This window comes from Dipodomys ordii, unplaced genomic scaffold, assembly GCF_000151885.1.
Source record: "Dipodomys ordii isolate 6190 unplaced genomic scaffold, Dord_2.0 Scaffold29, whole genome shotgun sequence".
NCBI lineage: Eukaryota > Metazoa > Chordata > Mammalia > Rodentia > Heteromyidae > Dipodomys > Dipodomys ordii.
Window position 1 is genome coordinate 3,937,198 of NW_012267245.1, and position 21,336 is coordinate 3,958,533.

Here is a 21,336-nt window from a genome sequence, read left to right on the forward strand (position 1 = left end):
CCTTCAAAGCCCATCCCCTCCCTCGCTCAATGCCAGCGCCCAAGATAAGGCTGGTGGCGGTGCCAGCAGCAGATAATGCATATCATGGTTGCTAATGAAGACGTGGGCTAGCCCACCCGGTGTGACCAGTGATGGACACCCAGAAGCCCCGCCCAGCCGGAGATCAACATGTCCCGGTGGGGGCTGGGAAGGTGGCTCAGTGGTAGAGTGCTTGCCTAGCATGCATGAGGCCCTGGGTTCGATTCCACATAAGTAGAAAAAGCCGGAAGTGGCGCTGTGGCTCAAGTGGTAGAGCGCTCACCTTGAGCTGAAGAGCTGAGGGACAGCGCCCAGGCCCAGAGTTCAAGCCCCACAACTGGCCAGAAGAAAAAAAAAATGTTCAGGTGGATGCTGAGGGTCCAGATTGGGGGCGGGAGGGGGGCTGGGATGGGAAGAGAGCTGGTTGCAGTCACACAGACCTAGGTTCGAATCCCACTTCTACAGCGGCACTTCTTTGCTGTCCTTTGCTTAGCCTTAAAATAGTGACAGTGTGGCATCTCTGCGCGGGGTTGGCCAGGCTTAGGGGGGAATCCGTGTCCCATCTCAGGTGACAGCTAAAGGATCTCGGAGAAGCCTGGGAACCGGTGTGATGATTATTGTAGAAAGCGAGGCTGTTGGTAAACAAGGCCGGGGGATCTGTCTGCCTGGGACCACCTAGGGATTGTGGGGTTCCACGGCCCGGAGGAAGCACTTTCTGCATCTAACCAGTGGGATCTTGGGGGGAGCTCCTGCCAGCTCACCACGCACTGCCAGGCTACTAATTACCATTTTTGTGTGTGAGCATTTTAATAAGTTCCTGTGTGTGCACACATGTGCGCGTGCGCGCGCGTGTGTATAAATACTGGGGCTTGAACTCGGGGTCTCAAGGTCCCTCACTTGGCTTTTTCGTTTAAGGTTGGCACTCTACCACCTGAGCCACACTTCTACCTTCCTGATTTTTTGCTGGCTAACTGGAGATGAGACTCACAGACTTTTCTTCCCAGGCTGACTTCGATCCTCAGACCTTGGCCTCCTCCGTAGCTAGCTTCCAGCGTGAGCTACCAGTGCCCGTCTTTCGAGACTGCCCCGGTTTTCTCCCAAGTCACGGGCCCTTTCCTCCATTTAAACCCGAGGCTGCTGTCGGAGAGCGATTTCTCGATCCGGGATTAGAAGACCTGGCTGGAGTGGGTTGGTTTCGATCATGGAATTGCAGGCAGGCAGGTGGTTGGTTGGCTCTTTCTCCTGGGCTTCGTGGAAAGAACAAACCTCTTCAGGGCACCTCCCCGGGGACATGATGTTACTTAGGATTATTCCAAGTTTAGAAACATGGAGGTGATTATGGTAAATAACGCGTGCAAATCCTGACACATGCAACGTATTCTTTTGTGTAGTCGCCAGGGGCCGGCAGGGCAGGGACGCCTGCCTCTTCCGTGGAGCGACATCTAGTGGACAGTCACGGAAGAGGACAACACATTTCCACCCCCTCTCTCCCTGTCTCTCCTCTCCCAGTTCCCCCTCTCTTTTCCTCCCTCAGCCAAATTTCTAGTCAAGAAGTGGGAATACATAACATAGACCCGGCAAAGATACGGCTTAAAAAAAATTACTAGCCAGGCGTCCGTGACTCACACCTATAATCCTAGCTGCTCAGGAGGCTGAGATCTGAGGACCACAGTTCAAAGCCAGCCCCGGCAAAAAAGTTCGTGAGACTCTTACCTCCAATAAGCCACCAGAAAACTGGAAGTGGCGCTGTGGCTCAAGTGGTAGAGCGCTCGCCTTGAGCTGAAGAGCTGAGGGACAGCGCCCAGGCCCTGAGTTCAGGCCCCAGTATTAGAGAGATGGGAGGTCTGGAAAAGGCCCATTCTGCTGCAGGCTGGTCGTTCGCCCTTGGCTAGGAAAAGCCGTCCCCTATGGGTGTCCACGCGCTGTGGTGTCCACAGTCTGTGATGTCCACGCGCTGTGGTGTCGACGTGCTGCAGTGGGCGTCCACACTCTGGGGAAGGTGTCCACGCTCTGTGGGTGTGCCCACAGCTCTGTGGGTGTGCCCACGCTCTGGTGATATCCACGCTCTGATGGTATCTACATGCTATGGTGCTGTCCACGCTCTGGTGGTGTCCACACTCTGTGGGTGTGTCCACACTCTGGTGGTGTCCACGCTCTGGTAGTGTCCACACGCTATGGGTGTGCCCACGCGCTGTGGTTGGGCTGCTCCTCCTTCTCTAGGAGCACTTTTCTTCTTAGAGATGGAGGAAGGCTTCTGGGCACTTTGGGCAGGTTAGATGGAGACAGCATGCAGCAAAATGTATGCAGGCTTTGCGGGCCAGGCTTCGCTGCTGGTCTGGCTAGGATCTCTGAACTGGTAAGCCAGGTCCCTGGCAGCGCGCGGTGCACGTGAGCCGGTGGCACAGACCGAGGACCTTGCTGAGGGTGGCTTGCCCTTAGGAACTCCTGGGGGGGGGTCCTCCCCCGTGGACCCTGTCCTGTGGGATCCCTGCCCCACACAGCCCACTCCGGGCATGGGGTGCCTGCCACCCTTCCCAGCCCAGCCTCGGGCCGCACTGTGAGGTGAGGGTCCCCACCCTGGGTGCAGCTGCCACCGTGGGTATGGGCTGCCTACCGCCCCCCCCCCACAGGGGACAAGGGCAAACGGACTCGGGGGCACACACTCAACACATGCCAGTCGTTAACAACAGTTTTGACATTTTACTAAACCAGTTCACACAAATTCCAGATTGCAAATATAAGGAAGGACAACACGTGTTTGTTGTGCCTTTAAAAACTTTTTTTTCCCCATTTTTTCAAATCATTAAGACAAAAAAGTAAACAGGAAATCAGGTCTGTTGCAAACTTCATGATTTTTGTTTCTGGGGGGGGGTGGGGAGGGAAAAGAAAAACAACAACCTAGGTAAAAAAAGAACGCCACGGGTGTGCGGAAGCACCACAACACGTCGCCGAGGGGGAGGGCTTCGGCACGGGGGACTGCCGGGGCCCGCCCCCCGCGCTGCTCTGCGCCAATCAGGGCTCATTAAAACCAAACTAGAAGAACCTCCTAGGTTACGCTAAAGTCAGACACGGTCCGCACAGTGCTCACAACAGCAATGCCAACTATCAGTGCTAACGTAAAAACATTTCAGAGGGGCGAAAACAAGTAAAACTGGAAACCAAAACCTTAATTTTCCTAGATGAGCAAAACTGAAAAGGGAAGGGGACCCCACCCCCTGGGCCCCACCGAAGCGGGGTACGGGGGGCGGCTCTTCTCCTCTGGCCAGGGCTCGGGGAGCCCGGCTCTGGCTAGTTGGCATCCAGCTTGGCCATCTCCTGCACGTAGATGCCTATGCTCTCGCTGTCGAAGAGCACGAAGTACACCGTTTTGATGGAGGAGGACATGGTGGCCACGAAGTAGCTGGAGATGGCCTTCAGGATGAGCTGGGCAGCCGTCTGCTTCGGGAATCCGTTCCTGCAAGGGAGGACACGGTGGTGGGGACCCGTCCCGCCCGCGGGGCACCTCCCGGGGGAGCCGGGACCCCCGGCCTCGGGCTGGGAGAAAGCGCCCGCATGCTTTGCGGGCTCGTGGCCGCGTGGAGCCGGGCATGCGCTGTGCCGGGCAGGGGAGCAGGCGGCCAGCCCCCCCCCTACTGCCCCCCAAGGAAGCACACGGGGTTTGGGGAAGGGAACCGGGGCGCGGTCCCGGGGCAGCCGGAGCTCCACGCTGCTCTTCCCCACCAGCCCTGCCCAGCGCGGCCTGGAAGCCCACGCGTGTCCCCGAGGCCTGTGGGGCAGGCCCTCGCCTCCCCCAAAAACTGGCACAGAGGCCCTCAGGACCCCCCCTCCCCACCACGGCAGACCAGGGCGCCCCTGTGGTGCGGGGAAGAACTCAGGGGCCAAGTGGCCTCTCCATCTCGGGGATGTCAGCAAAATCTCCATGCCGATTGTTCTGGAATCTACTTAGGGCTCCACGGGCGACCATGGGGTAGAAGCCCTGATCGCCCCTCTTCCCAGTCCATGGCGGCCAGGGCAGCGGCTGGGCGCTTCCTCGTTCGTGGCAGACGGAAGCTGCCAGTCTGCTTGTGCCTGTGCCCCTTCCCGAGCATGTGGGGTCCCCTCCTCCCTCCCGCCAGGCAGGGAGGCCGGCCCAGGGCAAGGGGACGTCCCTCACAGCACACCTGGCCCTGCTGTGCGCCCAGGGGCTCACCCACCCGGTGCCGCCCCGGACAGCGCCCCTCGCTTGGGGACAAACATGGCTTTCGTGACAGTGGTATCAGAAACGTCTGTGTGCCTGTGAGGCGCAGCATTCGCCCTCTAGGCCTCATCTGTCCCTCTGGCTCTGGAGAAGAGCAAGTCGCATCCCGAGGGGTGAGTGTTCTTCCTGAGACCCCCGCGCCACAGAGCCGGCCACTAGCCAGGTGCTGGTGGCTCCCACCTGTCATCCTCACTACTCAGGAGGCTGAGATCTGAGGATCCTGGTTCAAAGCCAGGTCTGGGCAGTAAAATCCATGAGCCTCTTATCTCCAGTGAACCAGCAAAAAGCTGGAAGTGGAGCATAAACGCTCAGAGGGACAGCGGCTGGCAGGGAGCGGCGGCTCTTGCCCGCACAGTGCCGGCCTTGGTGTTCCGCCCGCTGCTGGGTGGACGTGAATCTGGGTTTGCATCCAGGAAAAGCTCTTGTTGACAAAGCGGTTTCTGTCCTAGGATGCCACCCGGCAGAGGGACGAGGCCACTCCGGACCTCAGAGGCTGCCAGCCAAGAATGGCCCAGCGACCGCTTTCCCGGGGTTTCCAGGTAGGGCTCCCCAACACAGCTGAGGTGCGGCCGGCTCTGCACGCCCAGCTCCACCCGCCCTGCGAAGATGGCCCGGCAGGCCAGTCCCAGCTGCCCAGAGAACACGGCTGGCCCAGCAGAGTGCCCCAGCTGCACACTTCCTGGCACCACACGGGAGCCCCGCGTGAGCCTGTGTCCGTGTGCAGAGGACAGGCCCAGGCCCGGAGCAGGGTCTTCAGCTGGAGGCCGGATGGTCTCTGATGGCCGCATGGCCAGCATGGCTGCACTGTCGCCATCACACCACCGCCTAGCAATGCTGGCACCCTGCAGAGCCGGCAGCCAGTGCGTGTGATGGCAGGTCGGGCTCCCGGGCTGGCGGCCTGGACGGAGCTAGCCACCCTCCGGCCTGTCGTGCTGGAGCAGGGGCGCCCCCACACACTGCGCCGGGACCCCTCTCGGGTGCCCTCTGGGCTCCCATGGGCTCCTGCGAGGATACACGCGCTGTCTGAAGCCCTCCACACTCGGCTTGCTCTGTGATGTTGATGGCCCACGAAGACACTTGACCCCGCGTGGTGCGCAGAGATCTGGGTTCATGAGGGCTGCACCTCCAGCTCTGCAGGCACAGGCCGGGGCAGGAGCCGGGGCCGGAGGGACGGGCGGCAGGACAGGGGTGTGCTGTGTGTGTGGGGGGGGGGTCGGGAGGAGCTGAGGGATGTGGCTGTCACCTTGCGCGTGGACACTTCTGCCAGGGCCTCTGAGTGGCCAACCACCATGATCCAGAGCTGAAAGCAATGGTGCCCAGGAGGCGGACACCTGCGGAGGGGTGACGGGCATCCTCCTTGGCGCCTGACCGGTCCCGCGCCTCCGGACGGAGAGTAACTGGCTGGCTTTGTGCGCCTTCTTCTCTGCAGGTGGGGTGGGCGTGCTGAGGGGGTCAGGGCTCCCTGCACCCCCGCGCACGCGTGCGGGAGGTCATCCTGGGGCCTGACCGCGTACGCTGGGAGCACAGGGCCACAGGTTCGAGTCTGGCTCTGCCCGGCAGACGCCGTGCGACCTCGGGCGTGCTATTAACCCTTCCGGGCTTTGCATCTTCTTCTCTGAGCGTCTGCCAGGCGCTGGCCTCTCAGGGTGGCTGGTGAAGGTGTGGGTGAGCACCCCCGAAGGGTAGCTTGCAACCCAGCGGAGCGGCTTGCATTTCATGCTCATAAATCTATGGGAAGTTTAATCAAAGATTCTCCCCCAAATGAGCCGTTCTTGCCGTGCTGCCCCTAATGCTAACCACAGCCGAGGGAGCAGGGGGTGCATACACACGGCGGCCACGACGGCCGGGCTGCACAGCAGGGGCCCCACGCCCCTGCCAGGGCTGAGGCTGCCCGGGCCCGGGACAGCGGCCGCAGCCTGTCACCACGTTTGTGTGGACTGTACTCCAGGGATGCGAGATGCTGCGAACAAGCGGCTCTCGGCCCCCTCCCGGCCTGTGGTTTACTGGCGGCTCGGGAGCAGCCCGTTCTCCTGCCCGTGAGAGGGCGGCGCACAGCTGTGCGCGCAGCTGCAGGGCGGGCGGTCTGCCGGGCAGATGTGGCCGCAGAGCCCCGCACATGTGCTGCCTTTGGCGTTCGGCCCTCTTAAAAAAGCTTGCGATTGATTAGCTTCAAAAATAAACTTTTTGCTCCATGAAAAATATAAATAAGTGTGTAATAACAGATGCTCTTTTTTTTTTAATGGGAATTACTTTTAGGCTTCAATTAAAAAAAAAGTTCCCAATAGCCGTATGAAAGAGCGTGAAATTATGACCTCCAATAAAGGCTACTACTGCCCTGCTCTTCGGAAGCGCCTTTCATCCAAGCAGATCAAAGTGCATTCGAGGCACTAATTAATAATTAACGGAGCCTCAGAGCCCTCTGGGAGAGGCCAGGAACAGAGAGGCTGAGTTTGCTTCCTAAATATCACAGTGCTGGGCACACAGGAGGGGGACTGGCGCGCCGCTTGCTCCACAAGCCCTGGCACCCGCACCCCACGGCCCAGCCCAGGGCCGCCTTGTGCGGGACACGGCTCCTCTTCTCAGACTGTCTCCACTGGAGTGAATGAGCGCAGTAGGAACAGCAGGTGCTCAGGCGTCCATCCCCGCTCCCCGGGTGCTGGCTTTGGGGTGCAGGGCCGAGAGTGGGGAGCAGACACGTTTGCTTATCTTCTGCTGTACTTGTTAAAGGTCCTTCGATCGAGAGGTCCCAGGCCAAGCCACCAGAGCAGAGCAGAGCCTTGGGGACCTGGCTCACAGAACCGCAGAACCAGAGAGAGGAGGCCCAGCCCCAGCGCCCCTTGCTGGAGGGGCTGGGGAGCTGGAGTGTCTCGCCGTGGGTCCGTGGATGACGAGGTCAGCGTGGGGGGTACCACGCTGCTGTCCCTCAGCCCTGCCACCTTGATGGGGAGGAGCCAGATAGTCCCAAACCGCACCGCCTGCGGGTACAGACGTGTCCCAGGGTGGCGGGCTGCCCGGTGGAGCCGCGCTGCCCTCGACGCAGCCCAGGACGTGGCCGGGGAGTGAACGGCCGCACCAGCGTCCCCCCCAAGCCTACGCTTACTTACATGCCGTCTGTCAGCTGGCACGGACCCCAGGCCACCCGGTGGCATCTGGGGGCGCATGCGCAGCTGCTGAGGGACCCCTGCTCCAGAGAAAGCCCTCAGGGGTGGGGGCGTGAGGAGCGAGTGTACTGAGCACCTTGGTGAGTCAGTTCTGGTCCTGTCTAGCTCATGCCATTTCCACCCAGACCCTCACAGCTCCTGCGGGTCACGAGATCACCCGTGGGTCACGAGGTCACCCACAGCCCTGGGCGGGAGATGGAGAGAACGAAGTATGTGGCCCAGGGCCTTGCTGCGGTCTCAGGACAGCGCCGTCACACGCTCCCGGGCTTGCTCTGGGACGGCCCTTCAGAGCTGTCCCCCCGTGGGACGGGTCTGCCGTCCCCCTCTGTGCGACACTTGCTGCTGCAGCTGGTTTTGCGCGGCCTGCAGCCTGCAGCTCGCCCTCTCCTGACACCGGTCCTCATCAGCCCCTGCCCGGCCGGGGCGCACCGGCCCCACGGCCAACGTGGGCCGTGGACCACGCGAGCCCTACCTGCCGCTGCCGATGGATGGAAACGCGATGGACTTGAGCTTCTTGTCGTCGGCCAGGGCCAAGCAGTTCTTCACCGTCTTCTCCAGGAGTTCTTCGCACTTGTCTGCGCCCCACACCGGGCTGTTGCAGTGGATCACAAACTTGGCGGGCAGGCCGTGGCCGGCACTCATGGCAGCTGGAGCAGACAAGAGGGAAGCCCGTCACGGGAAGCCAAAGCCAGGCCATGCCCGAGGGGACCTGGCGGCCGTGACCAGCGTCACCACTCCCTGGGGGACAGCCAGGTGTGGATGCGTGTTTACCAGGAGTTCTGGCTAATTCTGGGGAGCCCTCTCTCCCCAAAGGCAGGGCCTCCACCTCTAACTGGACTGTCACTTGGGAGCCCCTAGCTGTGACTCACATCACCTCTCCTGACAAAAACGGATCTAGGTGTGCGATACATCCCAGGAGCCCTGAGCCCCACCGCCACCTGCCTGCTGGCTCTCCCTACGTCTCCAGCCTCTGCCTGCAGCAGAGATGGAGTCTTTATTATTTTTTTTGGCCAGTCCTGGGGCTTGAACTCAGGGCCTGGGAGCTGTCCCTGAGCCTCTTTTACTCAAGCCTAGTGCTCTACCACTGGAGCCACAGTGCCACTTTGGCTTCTTCTGTGTATGTGGTCCTGAGGAATCGAACCCTGGGCTTCATGCATGCGAGGCAAGCGCTCTACCACTGAGCCACCTTCCCAGCCCAAGGAGGAGCCTGATTCTTGATCATCATCTCCACACCTGTCCCTCCCCATCACGCCTCAGGCTAGCCTTGCTCTCCTGTAACAAGCCTGCCTATCTCCCCAAGCTCCTGCAGGGCCTGAGTGCAAGACACTCTGCAAAGGTGGTGGTTCTGAGCCAGGCCAGGCATATACGCCTCCGCCCCACGGTGATCCCTCCACAACCAGAGGTGCAGGGCACGGACTCCTGGCAGCATGGATAACATGCCCAATAACTGACCAAGACCTGCAGTCTGTGAAGCCGTGGTTACTATACACGGACACAGAGAGGCCCAAAAAGTGGGCTCACCTGAGCCTGGCCTGAGGTAGCAGAGACCCAGTCTCAGAACTAAGCAACTGGGCGTGGTGGCCCATAGCTGACATCCCAGCTGCATGGGGAGCAGAGGCAGGAAGACGTCGGTCCATGGCTGGCCCAGACAAGAAGCAGGTGACCCCAACAAAACCCCTTGTGCTACTGATGTATAATAAAAAAAAAGAGTACAATGCAACATGTATCTGTATTATATATATGTGTGTGTGTATTATACACACATACACAAAGCACAAGGCCATGTTCTAAAGACAAACGAAAAGCAAAAGGGTCTAGGGGCATGAATCAAGTCATCTGGGTAACTGCCAAGCAAACACAGCCCTTGAGTTCAAACCCTAGTACTTACATATATGTTCTAAAACAGCTCTTAGGATCAAGAACAAATGCATCATTAAAATAAGCCAAAGTGTTTTGCACCAGGCTAAGTCGGGCCTGGGCACCAGGCTAAGTCATAAGGGCAGGGCCTGGGCACCAGGCTGCCTCGTGCCCACTGTGTCGTGTGCCAGGGTCCTAGCCAGCTGCCAGCAGGGTGCATGTGCCCTCCCCACTTGCTGGAGGGCTTGGGCGGCTTTATAACTAGTGCTCTGCCAGGTGACCCTCAGGCCAAACAGAAGTCACAGAGCTCGGGGCGGCCTGGGGAAGGCCACCCTTGATTCCTACTGGGCCTCAAGACTGGTCCAGGGTGGGGGGAGGTAAGGTCCGGTGGTCCCACTGGGGAAAGGCCTGTGTGGACATTGCCTAGTAATTACTGACAGTTAGTCAAGGTTCACTTTTTGAGCAGGTCCTGGGGCTTGAGATGGGGGCCTGGGCACTGTCCCCGAGCTTTTGCTCAAGGCTGACACTCTACCACTTGTGCCACAAAGCCACTTCCAGATTTTAGGGTGGCTCATTGGAGGTCAGTGTCTCACAGATTTTCCTGCCTGGCTGGCTTCAAACCTCACTCCTCGGATCTCAGCCTCCTGGGTAGCTAGGATGACAGGCGTGAGCCACCGGTGCGTGGCTAGGATTTACTCTGAAACCGAGCAGGGTTGAACAGAATAGGCATTGGGGTGCAGCTCTCCCTTTGAGGAGGCGGGAAGCCCTGTTTTCTGTATCCTGCTCTCCGCCTACCCTCAGGACTCGGGCCTGCCAGTCTGCTGAGCACTGCGAAGCTCCTCCCCCCGGCAGGTTCCCAGTCATTTTCTTCCCTATCCGGGAAGGAGAGGTGTGGGTGTGAGTGGCAGGTGAGCAATGTGGGCGTATGTGTTTTCCATGAAAAGCCGCAGAGGGCCAACATCCAGGAGCCCCTCCCTCTGAATGATGACGAGAGATGAACTCTTGAGCGGCAGGCCCACGCTCCGGGGACATCCCTGTTGCCCGGGCCTTCTGGGGGGGGGGAGGGAAGGGGTGGTGTCCAAGGCTGCCTCCCCAGGTCTGCGCACCCCAACTCACCTCCAGCTACTTCTAGGGGCCCGTTCTTTTTCCGGAGTTCCAGAACAGCCTCCACAAACTCCTTGCCGCCCTTCTTCTCCAGCGTGTTCCCTAGACAAGGACAGGGCAGGGCGGTCAGAGGCCACCCGTGTCTGTGGCACAAGCAGACACGGAGCATGTCAGGTGATTACAAACTTTCAATGGTCTGATCAGCTAAACTCCCAGAGCCGCCAACAGGAACTAACGCCTTGGCTGGGCGGGGCGAAGCGGCCCGGGGATTGCTTCTGCAGCTCCACGTTTCAGAGGCTTGAGAAACCAGCTGGCACTGGCTGCCACGGCTAACACCCATCCACCCTGGTTTTCTTCCCTGGTTCTGGGGAGAAGCCCCAAATTAAGGAGGCTGCGGAGCTGCGTGCGCACCGTGCGCGCCTCCCCTCCTCTCCCTCCCCCCCCCAACCCCCGCCCAGGGCGGGAGACCCGCCTTCCTCTTCGGCCCACGGAACCAGCTTAGTTCCTGCTTCGCAGCTCTGGTGTCATGTGTGAATACAAGTAAAGGAACGATGACCTCAGACAGTTTTTTTTCTTCATTACACTAATGATTCAGAACCATCCCGGGGACAGGGGAGGGGAATATCAGAAGCAGAGCTTAAAGATGAACGTATGCTATGTAAAAGAAGGGTGTCTTGTGGCTCGGGGCCGGATTTCTAAAAGCCAAGCCACCAGCGGAGGCTGGGCGCACTGTGCAATGAGCACTCTCTGGAGGGAGGGTGCTGGCTAAGTCGTCCTGCACGGGGACGAAAGCCAAGTGCCTCACAAGATTCCCAGGGCCCGTAAGAAGCTGGGAGGCCTCCTCGCGTGTGGGTCTGGCAAGCAACCATCGAAGGGCGCGACCGGGGGCTGGCCAGCACGGGGGGGGGGGGGGGGTCTGTCTTCCTTAAGCTCTGATTCCTCCATGTTGCACATTTTAAAGTACTTTTCCCTCACAAGAGGACAAAATACTCCCCTTAAGATTCACCGTTTGTCTTGGAAAATTCAAAGCGTGCCTGGCATAATTCTGGTACGGACTGGTCAAGGTGGACTGGGATGCAAATTTGGTCTTAATTATCTTAGCAAAACCTGCCTGCTTGTTCTGCGGAGGTGAACTAACCCAGGGAAGCATCTGGAAGGAAGAGCCCATCGGTTGGTCCCGGTCACAAATTAAGACAGCATCAGGGCCTGAGGGTCGGGGCTGAGCCGGGCACCGCCCAGCCGTGGGGGTCTGCAGGAGAATACTTGAACCCACACAGGGGGCTCTCAGCCAGGGCAGAGGCTGGACTTGCAGAGATAATTCGAACTCTGGACTCTTGGGGGACCCTGTGTCTGTCTTCCTCAACTCAGGCCTTCAGCGCCCTGGGCGGCCACATGAGCCTTGTAAGGCAGGGGTCACGGAAGGTCGCTGGGCCGCTGCTGTGTGGTTGGTGTAATAGCATCACGGGTGTGGGCTGAATGTTTTAAGTGCGTGAGGGCCTGAAGCCCAGCTCGCCCCACCGGGAAGTAGACTCGTCCAGCCCAGGTGGGAGACCCCAGTACAGGTTCCGTGCAGCTGAACAAAAGGGGCGCGAGCCCAAATCTGCTGCCTCCCATCAGCCCATCCTCAAGCGTGGCGGGCTAAGACAACGGGCCAGCTGTCGGCTGGAACGCTCGGGTCCTCGCTCTCTGTCCCGGCTCCGCTCTGTCGAGAGCTGGGGAATTTGGAAAACCAGCACAGCAAGGCCCCTGTGAAGACCGCCAAGCCCCTTGGACGTCATCAAACATCTCCTAAGAAAATGGGCTGCTTTATCATTAAAGGTGTTATCTTAGGAAGAGTGTTTACTTTAAAATCATTTACTTATAATTAAATGCTGCTTTAATTAGAAGTGAAATTGCAAGTTGAAAGTCCACTGGATGCATTTCTCAAACTTAAAAAAAAAATTAAACCCTAGGTCACAGGCAATTGACCCAGTCAGGACTGGACTCCTACACACACATATGTATATGCACATGTTCATGTAGACACACGTGTACTTTTTAACAAGAAACAGGCCCGTTTTTAACTGTGTTGTCAACGCTCAAAGTAAGGCTCTTGCTTTTTAGGCTTAACTTCAGGGTTAATCGTAAAGCAATTGGCTGATACGCCCCCAAGCATACACATGTGTTACTCTCCAATATTATTTCATGCTTAGAAAGCAGGCAGAAGTATCAGTGTTCAAAACAGCCTAAGCGAAAATTTAGGCTTGGACAAATGTCAGGCTAAGCCTGTGGTCTATTTCACTGTTAGAAAGAACTTCGGATGGGTAGAAGTTAATCACTGGGGCTAAGCATTCCTGCACTCGAATTCCTTCTTCCAGCGGTCTCGGACTCAGGAATTCCACACCAAACGTGAGAAGGGGAGCCGGTACTTCCTGGCTTTCTCTTTGCCCCTCTCGCACAGCAAAGTGGGGGGCTGGAACCAATTGAGACCAGGCATGTGTCTGGAGTAGCCTCCGTCTGGGCTCTTACGAGGCAGGCGGGGTGGGGACTGGTTTGGACGGGCTCGCCGGGCGGAGAAAGCGGAGGTGGGCTTTGGAAGGCTGGGTTCTGGCCTGGCCAGGTCTTCCCTGCAGCTAAGGTGGCCACGGCTGTGACCAGGCGATACTACCCTACACACGTGTCCGGGGAGAAGCAGCAGCACCGTCGCTGCCTACTCCAAGACTAGACAGGCTCAGAAAGGGCTGGCTCGTCTGGGGGGGAGGATCAGCTGGCTCTGCCTGTCCCTCTCCAACCGGTGGGGCCCCTTTCAAAGCCTCCACGTCTCCCCCTGGCAGGCTGGCCCACTTTCTGCGCTTCTTGGGCCTGCGTGGCTCCTTCTGCCCGAGGAAGGTCACCATTTCCGTGCTGCCCGATGGTGTGGGCCAGGACCACGGGCCAGGCCTAGATCACGCCCAGCTACAAGGGGGACAGGCCCTTCGCTGTGCGTTTATTTATCTTTCTGCAAGTAAGTGCTTCCCTCCCGTCAACTTTTCCTGGGGTTATGGGAGGAAGCGTATTTCTCTTAAGCGGCTTCTCTGGGGACCTCTTAAACTCCTCTCAAGTCTTGGGGGTGGGGGGGGGAGCTTTATTTTAACCGCCTACAGCCTGATTTCATTTTGGCTCGGCGGACTTGGCGAATCCCAACTTTCCATCTAGTTTGTCTTTCCATCCACATCCAAACTCCAGCGTGCTCAGGAGAGTCATTAGCCCCCACTGCAAATCCAGGGCAGGCTGGGACCAGCAGCCTCTGCTGGGGACTGAGGCGAGCTGGGCCGTCTACAGGGCCACGCTACGGACGGCCAGCCAGGCTGCAACTCAGGAAAAGTCCTCATCTCCTCCTGCTCCGAAATGAGCGGACTTGCAGCTTATTAGAAATGGCGCCATCTGCTGTGTTTGAGAATGCACAGACCGCTGCTCTCGGGCTCAGCACAGGTACACGTCAGACTGTATGTGCACGCCAGAGCAAGACCGTACTGCGAGCACCAGTCACGCGCGGTCGGCCAGGCGCCAGACATTTCATAGGATTCTCGCTATTACCAGATGGAGAAAACAAGGCCATGGAGAATTTAGTCGCCTGCCCGGGCCCTACAGCCTGTGGATGGGATGCGGAGGCTAGCCTGCCATTTCCACGTAAGCCTCCCGTGCACCAGGAGGGCAGGGCGCCGCGCAATCGTGGGCATGTGCTGGGAGACCCACCATGCAGTGCCGGCGGCCAGCACACGGGCAGGGGCCCTCTGGGTCCTAGGACAGCTTCTCAAGAGCTGCCTGAGGGCATTTCATCAAAACCAGGCGGTTTTCCTACAGCTCCCGTGGCGCTCGGGCTGGGGCCATCGTACATGCATGCTACGCTCCTGACTCAGGACCCAGTGCGCGGGTGGTTGTGCATGTGTCTGCTCTTTAGAGGACACGGGGGCCGTCTAAGAGGGCTGCTCAGCCGTCTGCCCTCCTTCTCCTGCAGCCGCCACCTCTGGAACCCAGAGCCCAGTCTCCAGCAAAACTGCACCTCGTTGATCAGGGGAAGAAACGGTAGTGCCCGGCCCGCTTCCAAACTAGAAGCGCTCGCTGGCCAGCTGTGGCTGTCCCTGGCTGACAGCTCAGCCGTGCCTTCTCCAGTTCACAACCCCGGGGGTCGGGGGGGGGGAGGTCTTGGGGGTCAGGACAGCTGGAAGTGTGAAATGAATGCAGCCCTGCATAGCTAGGAGGGTCAAGCTGTCTGCGGCGGCCGACTGCCCATGCACACACACGCGCGGCAGCACCCGGCTGGGCATTACCTACTTCACCACCGATGTAGAAGTCATTGTTTGTCGGGTGAACGACAGCATCACTGTCGATCGAAGCAATGTCAGCCTGTACAACTTGCAACTATAATGGGTAAACAAATGTACATCAACTGTGTTGGACCGAGACCCACACACAGGCACATTTACTAACGCCCCAATGGCAGGGCTGGCCTACCTGGTCGATTCCAACACACGAGCCCCAAGGGGCAATCCGCCCACGCAGTGCGCACACATGTGGATGGGGGTGAGGACAGGAGGAGGAGGAGGAGGAGGAGGAGGAATATCAAATGTGACATGTTTAAATTAAACACTTGAATGACAAGTCCAAAAAAAAAAATACACATGAGATCATTTTCAAAGGTTAAAAGAAAGAAAACAAACGCCCCATTTCACTTTGCAAAAACCTATAAAACTGGCACCCCACTGAGAAGACTACAAAAACATGGCATCCGCTTTGAGAAAAGAAAAAAAAAAGTGGACCATCAGGCCAAACAAAACAATGAGTTTCTCCATTTAGTCTGCCGCGGTCAACTTGCAGGCTCTGATTTCTGTTCCTGGGGCATGCGTTGTTTTTGCCTTCCTTCAAAACCAAGAACATAGTGTAGACCCGCGTGGAAGGCGGTCTCCCCGGCGGCCGGTGCGATGCTTCCGGGCCTGCCTTGCCTCTGACTTGTATGTATTTTAATGTGAACGGTACTCAGGATAGAATCCTTGCCTATGGTGTCTTCCTTTAAGGCAAGTATCTGTGTGCACAATGTCAAGCAGGGTATTTGGGGGGGGGGGCGGTCTCAGCCCCTGCATCTCAGGCTTTCTGAGATGCCCAGTTTGTATGGGGCCGGCTGGGCCTCTGGGGCTAGCACTGCCTCTGTGCACATCGGCCCAGCCTACGTCTCCTGGCCGGTCTCTCTAAGAGGAGGACAGGAGCTTCATTGTGCCATGGGCTGGCCTGGTGAAAAGATGGTGGAACACGGGCGTTTCACTCGGACTGTGGTTCTTCTGCAGAGAGGCACCGTAGGCACGCACTCAGAAAGAGACGGGGCCCTCTGTTTAACTGCCCCGTCCCCAATAATGCGTGGGGTCGCACACTGTTTGAGAAGCGACAGGAAGGTGGTAAATCTGGAGCACACCAATCTGCCTGCGGCTGAACGACAGCTCATCGGCATACGGATGCAGCTCGCCTCGCTTTTCTCTCTGTGTGCCAGACCTCATCGAGGCGCAAATGGAGAAACTATTATTTTGTAGTTACCTGAAATTTCCCAGCTTGAAAAGGAAAACAGAGAACACATGGTTTACAATCCCCTCCCGAGAAACCAGCAGTCAGTGCGATTGTTATGGAGGAGAATTCAGATGTCATGTGCTCGTGGTGGAGGGGGAAGAAGCCAATTGGACTCGGGGAAATGCCAGGCCATCTCCACCGGAAGCGGCTGAGGGAGTCATCGTGCAACGGGCACACTCAAACCTCAGTCGTGGATTTGGGGACTTGCCTTGGGGGGAGGCACAGTCTAAATTCTGGGTTCCATAACGCTTCCTCTGACAGCTGGTGGTGCCGAACCCCGTCCCCAATTACCTAGGTCATCTTTAAGGTCAATGTCAGCATTGGTAGGATTGATTATGGCCTCCACCTCAAAGCCGGCTAAATTACTGATTTCACTGTGAATAAGGTTCAGCTGAAAAGAAAAGCATGAGGTGGGAAATAACGGGAGAGCCGGCAGGTCGCAGAGAAGGAGCCCTGGACACGGGCGGAGACACTGGGCACTCACGGTGCCCTGGGCACAGGAATCCACTTCCCACGGGAGACTCCGGTGCGGCCGGGCACTGAAAGGAAGCAAGCTAGGCGGAGCAGTCAGAACCTGTGGGGGAGGCTGAGGGCAGGAGAAAGCACGAGCCCCGCGGGCCTGGGGGAGAAGCCCGCAAGCTGGGGGCCAGAGGGAAGCGGAGCGCTCGGCGGGGCGGCTGGCCTGCAGGGGCATCAGGGCAGCGGCAGGAAGCCTTCCAAGGGGCCGTGGGTCTTCAAGGCTGCTCCGAGGCGGGTGAGCAGCAGGAACGGTCTGTTACGATTCTGGCGAAAGCCAGGAGGCAAACTAATGGTCCTCCGGCAAGACAACGCATCTTTAAAGAGTTTTCCCGTCCTTGGTCAGGCTGCTCCGAGGCCCGATGGGGGGCTGGAAGGCGTATTCCTTGCATTCTGCGTCTACCTCACCACCCTGGGTCTTTCTGAAGAGCCGCTGGCTGCTCCCTTCCCCCGCCTTGTTCTGCTGCCATGACAACACTGGGGTCCACCCCCCACCCCCTGGCTGAAGGGAGTGCTGGACGCTGCTGTCCAAGGAGCACTGAAGTCCTGGCCTTGGCTCTCCCCCTCCTCTCTTTAGGGCCCGGTGCCTGCGGTAAACCTGCATGTGCACACCATCTTGGAACAGAGCCACGCATTCTCTGGTGACAAATTCCTGGTCGCGGTGGCGACCTGAAAAGCATCGCCAGCCCCCAGTGGCTGCTGCTCTGACAGACTACGATGCGGTCTTGCAGGAGGCTGTGGCCTGCAGGGTGGAGCTGGGGGGAGCCCTCACCCCCCACACACACATACACACCTCAGAGGAGGCTCCTAGAAATAGAGTTCCAAACTGCTGAATTTGGGGGCCAGCCATTTTGTTAAGAAGAAAAATGATACAAGGTGACTAATACACTGTGAGTAATGAAGCCAGGCACTGGTGGAGCACGCCTGTCATCGGAGCGACTCGGGAAGCTGAGATCTGAGGATCGTGGTTCAAAGCCTGGGCAGGAAAAAGTCCGTGAGGCTCTGATCTCCACTTGACTTCCCAAAAAAGCCAGAAGTGAGGAAATGGAGCTGTGGCTCAAGGGGAAGCACACTAGCCTTAACAAGCATGAGGAAATCTTAGAAATCTACATTCTCAAAAAAGGAGGGGGGCAAAGAGAAGCTGCTTGGACCGACGCCTTTAGAACAGCCGCTGCCCCGGCAAGCTCGGTCCTATGGCCAAGAAAAGACTCCAGAAGGGAAGAGGAGCCACTGTTCTTCACCTCCAGTCTCTGGTCATTTGTTCCTTAAGTGTCAGGTGACTGGAGGCCACGCACATCCCTGGAGCTGAACCAGGCGCCCCCCACGCCCATCCGGGGAGGAGGCTGGGGGCCCGTGCCCAGACTACCACAGAGGAGGCAGCGGGCACAGGGGAGGCCGGGCAGGCCTGCTGCCTCCAGGATCTTTGGGGTCTGTTTTCAGCCAGGCCTCGCCGGAGAGCTGGCCTCTGGCTCCAGGAGCCAGCAAGGCCCAGTGGCCTGCTCTGGCTGGCTAAGGGAACGGGCTCTCTCGGGGACACTGTGGGTGTTCTGGCTCTGCTGCAGAGAGGGAGGGCCTGCAAAGAACTCGGGTTTCTTGGAGAATTTCCAGCTCTCTCTGTATTCGCCACCTTTCCTCTGAGCAGAGGCCGGCGGCCGGCCGGCTCTGAGAAGCGAGGACCACTGACTGCCTACCACGGGGAATCACCAGCCAGCCAAGTCCAGCTCACCGTCGTGTCCCACCCCCGGGGATGCAGCCAGGCCGGGACCGCCCCACTGAGCTCTGCCGTGCGCCAGGCTCAGGTTGGGGGCCTGAGCTACCACATCATTTGGCTGCTAACAAAATCATATTCAAATGTGGATTGTTTTAAATCCTCCAGATTACAAAGCCTGGCAGGAGGCAGAGAGGTGGGGCGGGGGGCAGCGGGGAGAGATGATGAGTTGGTTCAGGCACTTTGGAAAGAAAAATGGATCATCCTCCTGGCTTGCGCAGGTGGGACCGGTGGGCAGTGGTCAGCGATGAGATGACCACAGGGTGCCCACGCACCGTGGATGCGCATGCCTGGCAGGGACGCCACGGCCCGGGGGCTCAGCCCTGAGTGGGCGTGGCAGGGCTGGGGCCAGTCCCAGGAGTATCCCCAAGGGCCCACCGCTACGTAAAGCATCTGGTGGAGAAGAGGTACTTGTGGGTGAGAAATCTGCTTTTCCTCCAAGCACAGGCTGATCATCCGGAAAGGAGAGGCAGTGATGGTTGCAGAATCTAAATAAGGTGATTACTACTTTGTGGTAACCACTGGGAAAGATGGAAAGCATGAGGTCTGATCGCAGCATGGGGAAGTTTAAGGCAGCTATGAAGAATCCTGGCCGCTGGACACAGTGGCTACAGGACCTTGACGATTAGAGTGAGCTGGAAGAAAGGGACCTCCAGATCCCTTCCCTAAAGGGGTGCAGTTGTCCCAACCTTGAGTGGCTGCTGTCCTTGAGCCTCTACCACAGAGGTACGTTCACATCAACGCTCAATGGCAAACATCCTCAGACAAAACGCCTGTGTCTGCCGTCCCCAAGGGAGAGTTGATAGAACGCCAGGGCTCAGAAGCTGGGCCCTAGCTGGGCCAACCAACCTGGCCGCCTTGCCTGGCTGTAAGCCAGCACCCAGCATGTGGGGCGGGCCGGGCGAGAGCACACTGACCGAGGACAGGGAAGAAGACAGCGTGGCCTAGAGCCACTGGGCGGACGTGGCAGCCTGCTCTGACCTGACCTACTTGGCGACAGAAAACAGTACGTTCCCTTTTTCAAATATACATATGATATATTTAACACTGTCAGTTTCAGAAAATGAACGCGATCAAGGTATCTGAGTCTAGCCGGGAGTCCAACATCTCCGACAGACGGGGAAGGGGGGGTGGCTGATGTCACTCCCGTGTGATGGTCACGGAAAGTTCCAGGAACCCCGTGTGAAAGGCCGGTTTTCTAACCTGCCCTGGCCAGAGCGGTGGGAAGGGCGCACACAGCAGCGTGTCCCCTTACAGCCGTGGCACCCAAGAAGAAGGGGTGCGGACAGAGGGGGACTGCGGTGCTGCCTTCCGTGGGCTCCCGTGGGGCGCGGGGTCCCGATCGCTCGCACACTGACTCAACTTCCCAACCACTTTCAGTAAGTGACCTGCCACCATGACACATATGTATACACACGCACACTGGAAGTGTTCTTTTGGAAATAAAGCCACTGGGTTTTAAACCCTCTGGGGAAAAAAAAAAACAAAAAAGGTTGCCAATCTCCCCCTGAACCTTGAAATAAAAACATTCCACTGGTTCAGATCCACAGCACTGTTGTTGTTTTAAAGCAATTCAACGGTGTGTGTGAACCCTGGGCAAAATCGTCAGAGTCACGAGGGTGATGACTCCGGGGACCTGGGTCTATGAAATACATCATTAACAACAACAATTAGATCCCAGGCCCCTAAGCCCCGAGCCAGCGCCTCGCTTAGCAACCGTGCCTCCCGGGCTGTGGTGCACAGTATCACCTTTCTCTCCAACAGCTTGCTTGTGATATTCTAGCGCTGGTTGGAAAATAAGGTGCAGAGCACACACGGTTCCAGTCATCGTTCTCAAAGTGCCCTTTGTGAGACACTTCCTAAAACCCAACTCTCCATGGGCGCTCGTACTAACTTGTTCATGCGCTTGGCCTAACGCTGTATGTGTATGTCCATTTCCTGGCCTTTGTCCCCGGGCGCTCCCTGTCCATGCGGAGCCCAGCACGTACAGCTTTGGGACAATGCTCTGAACTAGACGCATCGTCCCCAGCCACGGGGTCCCAACTCCCTGACACCAGAGTCCGGGGCTGACCGCAGGCGCTGCTGACCCACAGAGCCGCCCGCCGTGGCAAGCTGGGGTCCTCTCCCTGGCTGTGCACCCCAGCCGGCGCGCTCCTCCTCACAGCGGCCAGCGTGGGCCAGAGGCTGGCTGAATGTCAGGGCCGGCGCTCTGCACCTTCTCTTACGCTGGCCGTTTGACATGGGGGTTCCAGCTCAATCTCACCTGACGTCAAGATCTCAAACAGCTCTGCGGCTTCCTGGTACGGCCCACGTTCTCCTGGGACCGCAGGTCTGTACGTTTTCTATGGCTTTTTAGAGTCCCGCTCTCTAATCCTGAGGGAGGTTCCAGCTCTAGACTGCGTCGGCCAGATGAGTAGTTCATTCCTGGGGTACCTGTCCACTCCTGAGGCCAGGAGTGCCCTGGGTGGGATCTGAGCTGTGCCCAGCCCTGACGGGGTGAGCCTGGGTATGGAGCGGACCCTACTTCCTGCCCAGAGCACAGAAGAGAGAAGTGCATGCCCCTGTGCACACAGGCTTGTTTCTATCGAGGAGGGTATGAGTTCTATCTGAAGCTGGGGCTGGGTGGCAGCAGGAAGAGGCGGGCACACAGGGAAAAGGAGGCGGGGCTGGAGAAGGGATGCAGGCGACCCCAGGGCTGACCTGTGCCATCTACCCACAGGCCCCTGGTCCTGGCTAACCCTCGGCCTGAGGGATCTAAGACACTCTGTGCGCGTGCGTGTGAAGCGTCTGACAGGCCACATCAACTGTCTACACGCCACCCAGAGAACACAGTCAAGAGTGTGAAAGTGGGCCCGGGTGGCTGCCTTCCCTGCTGAGCTGAAATTTCTTAAATGAGAGAAAAAAAATGTAAAGACCTTGAAAAGCTAAGACCTTAAGATGACAACTAGTACCGCTTTTTTCCCCTCCCTCTTTAGAAAAGTACAAAATACAGACGATGGTTATAGAATGTAGAAGCAATGGTTAGATTCGGCAGGAGTCCACTTCGTGGGAATTGCATCATGGGAGACTGAATGCAATTAGTGACAGAAGAGAGACAGGCG

At 58.1% G+C, this 21,336-nt stretch overlaps 1 protein-coding gene across 4 annotated transcripts in view; it reads right to left on the reverse strand.

The window, feature by feature from the left end:
• Positions 1-2,694: 2,694 nt before the first annotated feature.
• Positions 2,695-21,336, reverse strand: part of LOC105985507 (core histone macro-H2A.1) — a 40,325-nt gene continuing 21,683 nt past the window's right edge. For 2 of the 4 annotated variants that reach the window (XM_013016075.1, XM_013016076.1), the window contains exons 5-8: positions 14,667-14,757; positions 10,390-10,479; positions 7,889-8,063; positions 2,695-3,472 (exon numbers count right to left, since the gene is read on the reverse strand). In XM_013016075.1, coding sequence (XP_012871529.1) covers positions 3,307-3,472; positions 7,889-8,063; positions 10,390-10,479; positions 14,667-14,757 — 522 coding nt within the window. In that variant the 3' untranslated portion in view covers positions 2,695-3,306. Of the gene's footprint in view, positions 3,473-7,888; positions 8,064-10,389; positions 10,480-14,666; positions 14,758-16,242; positions 16,343-21,336 lie in introns of all 4 variants that reach the window. The other 2 variants (XM_013016073.1, XM_013016074.1) reach the window with 1 other exon arrangement.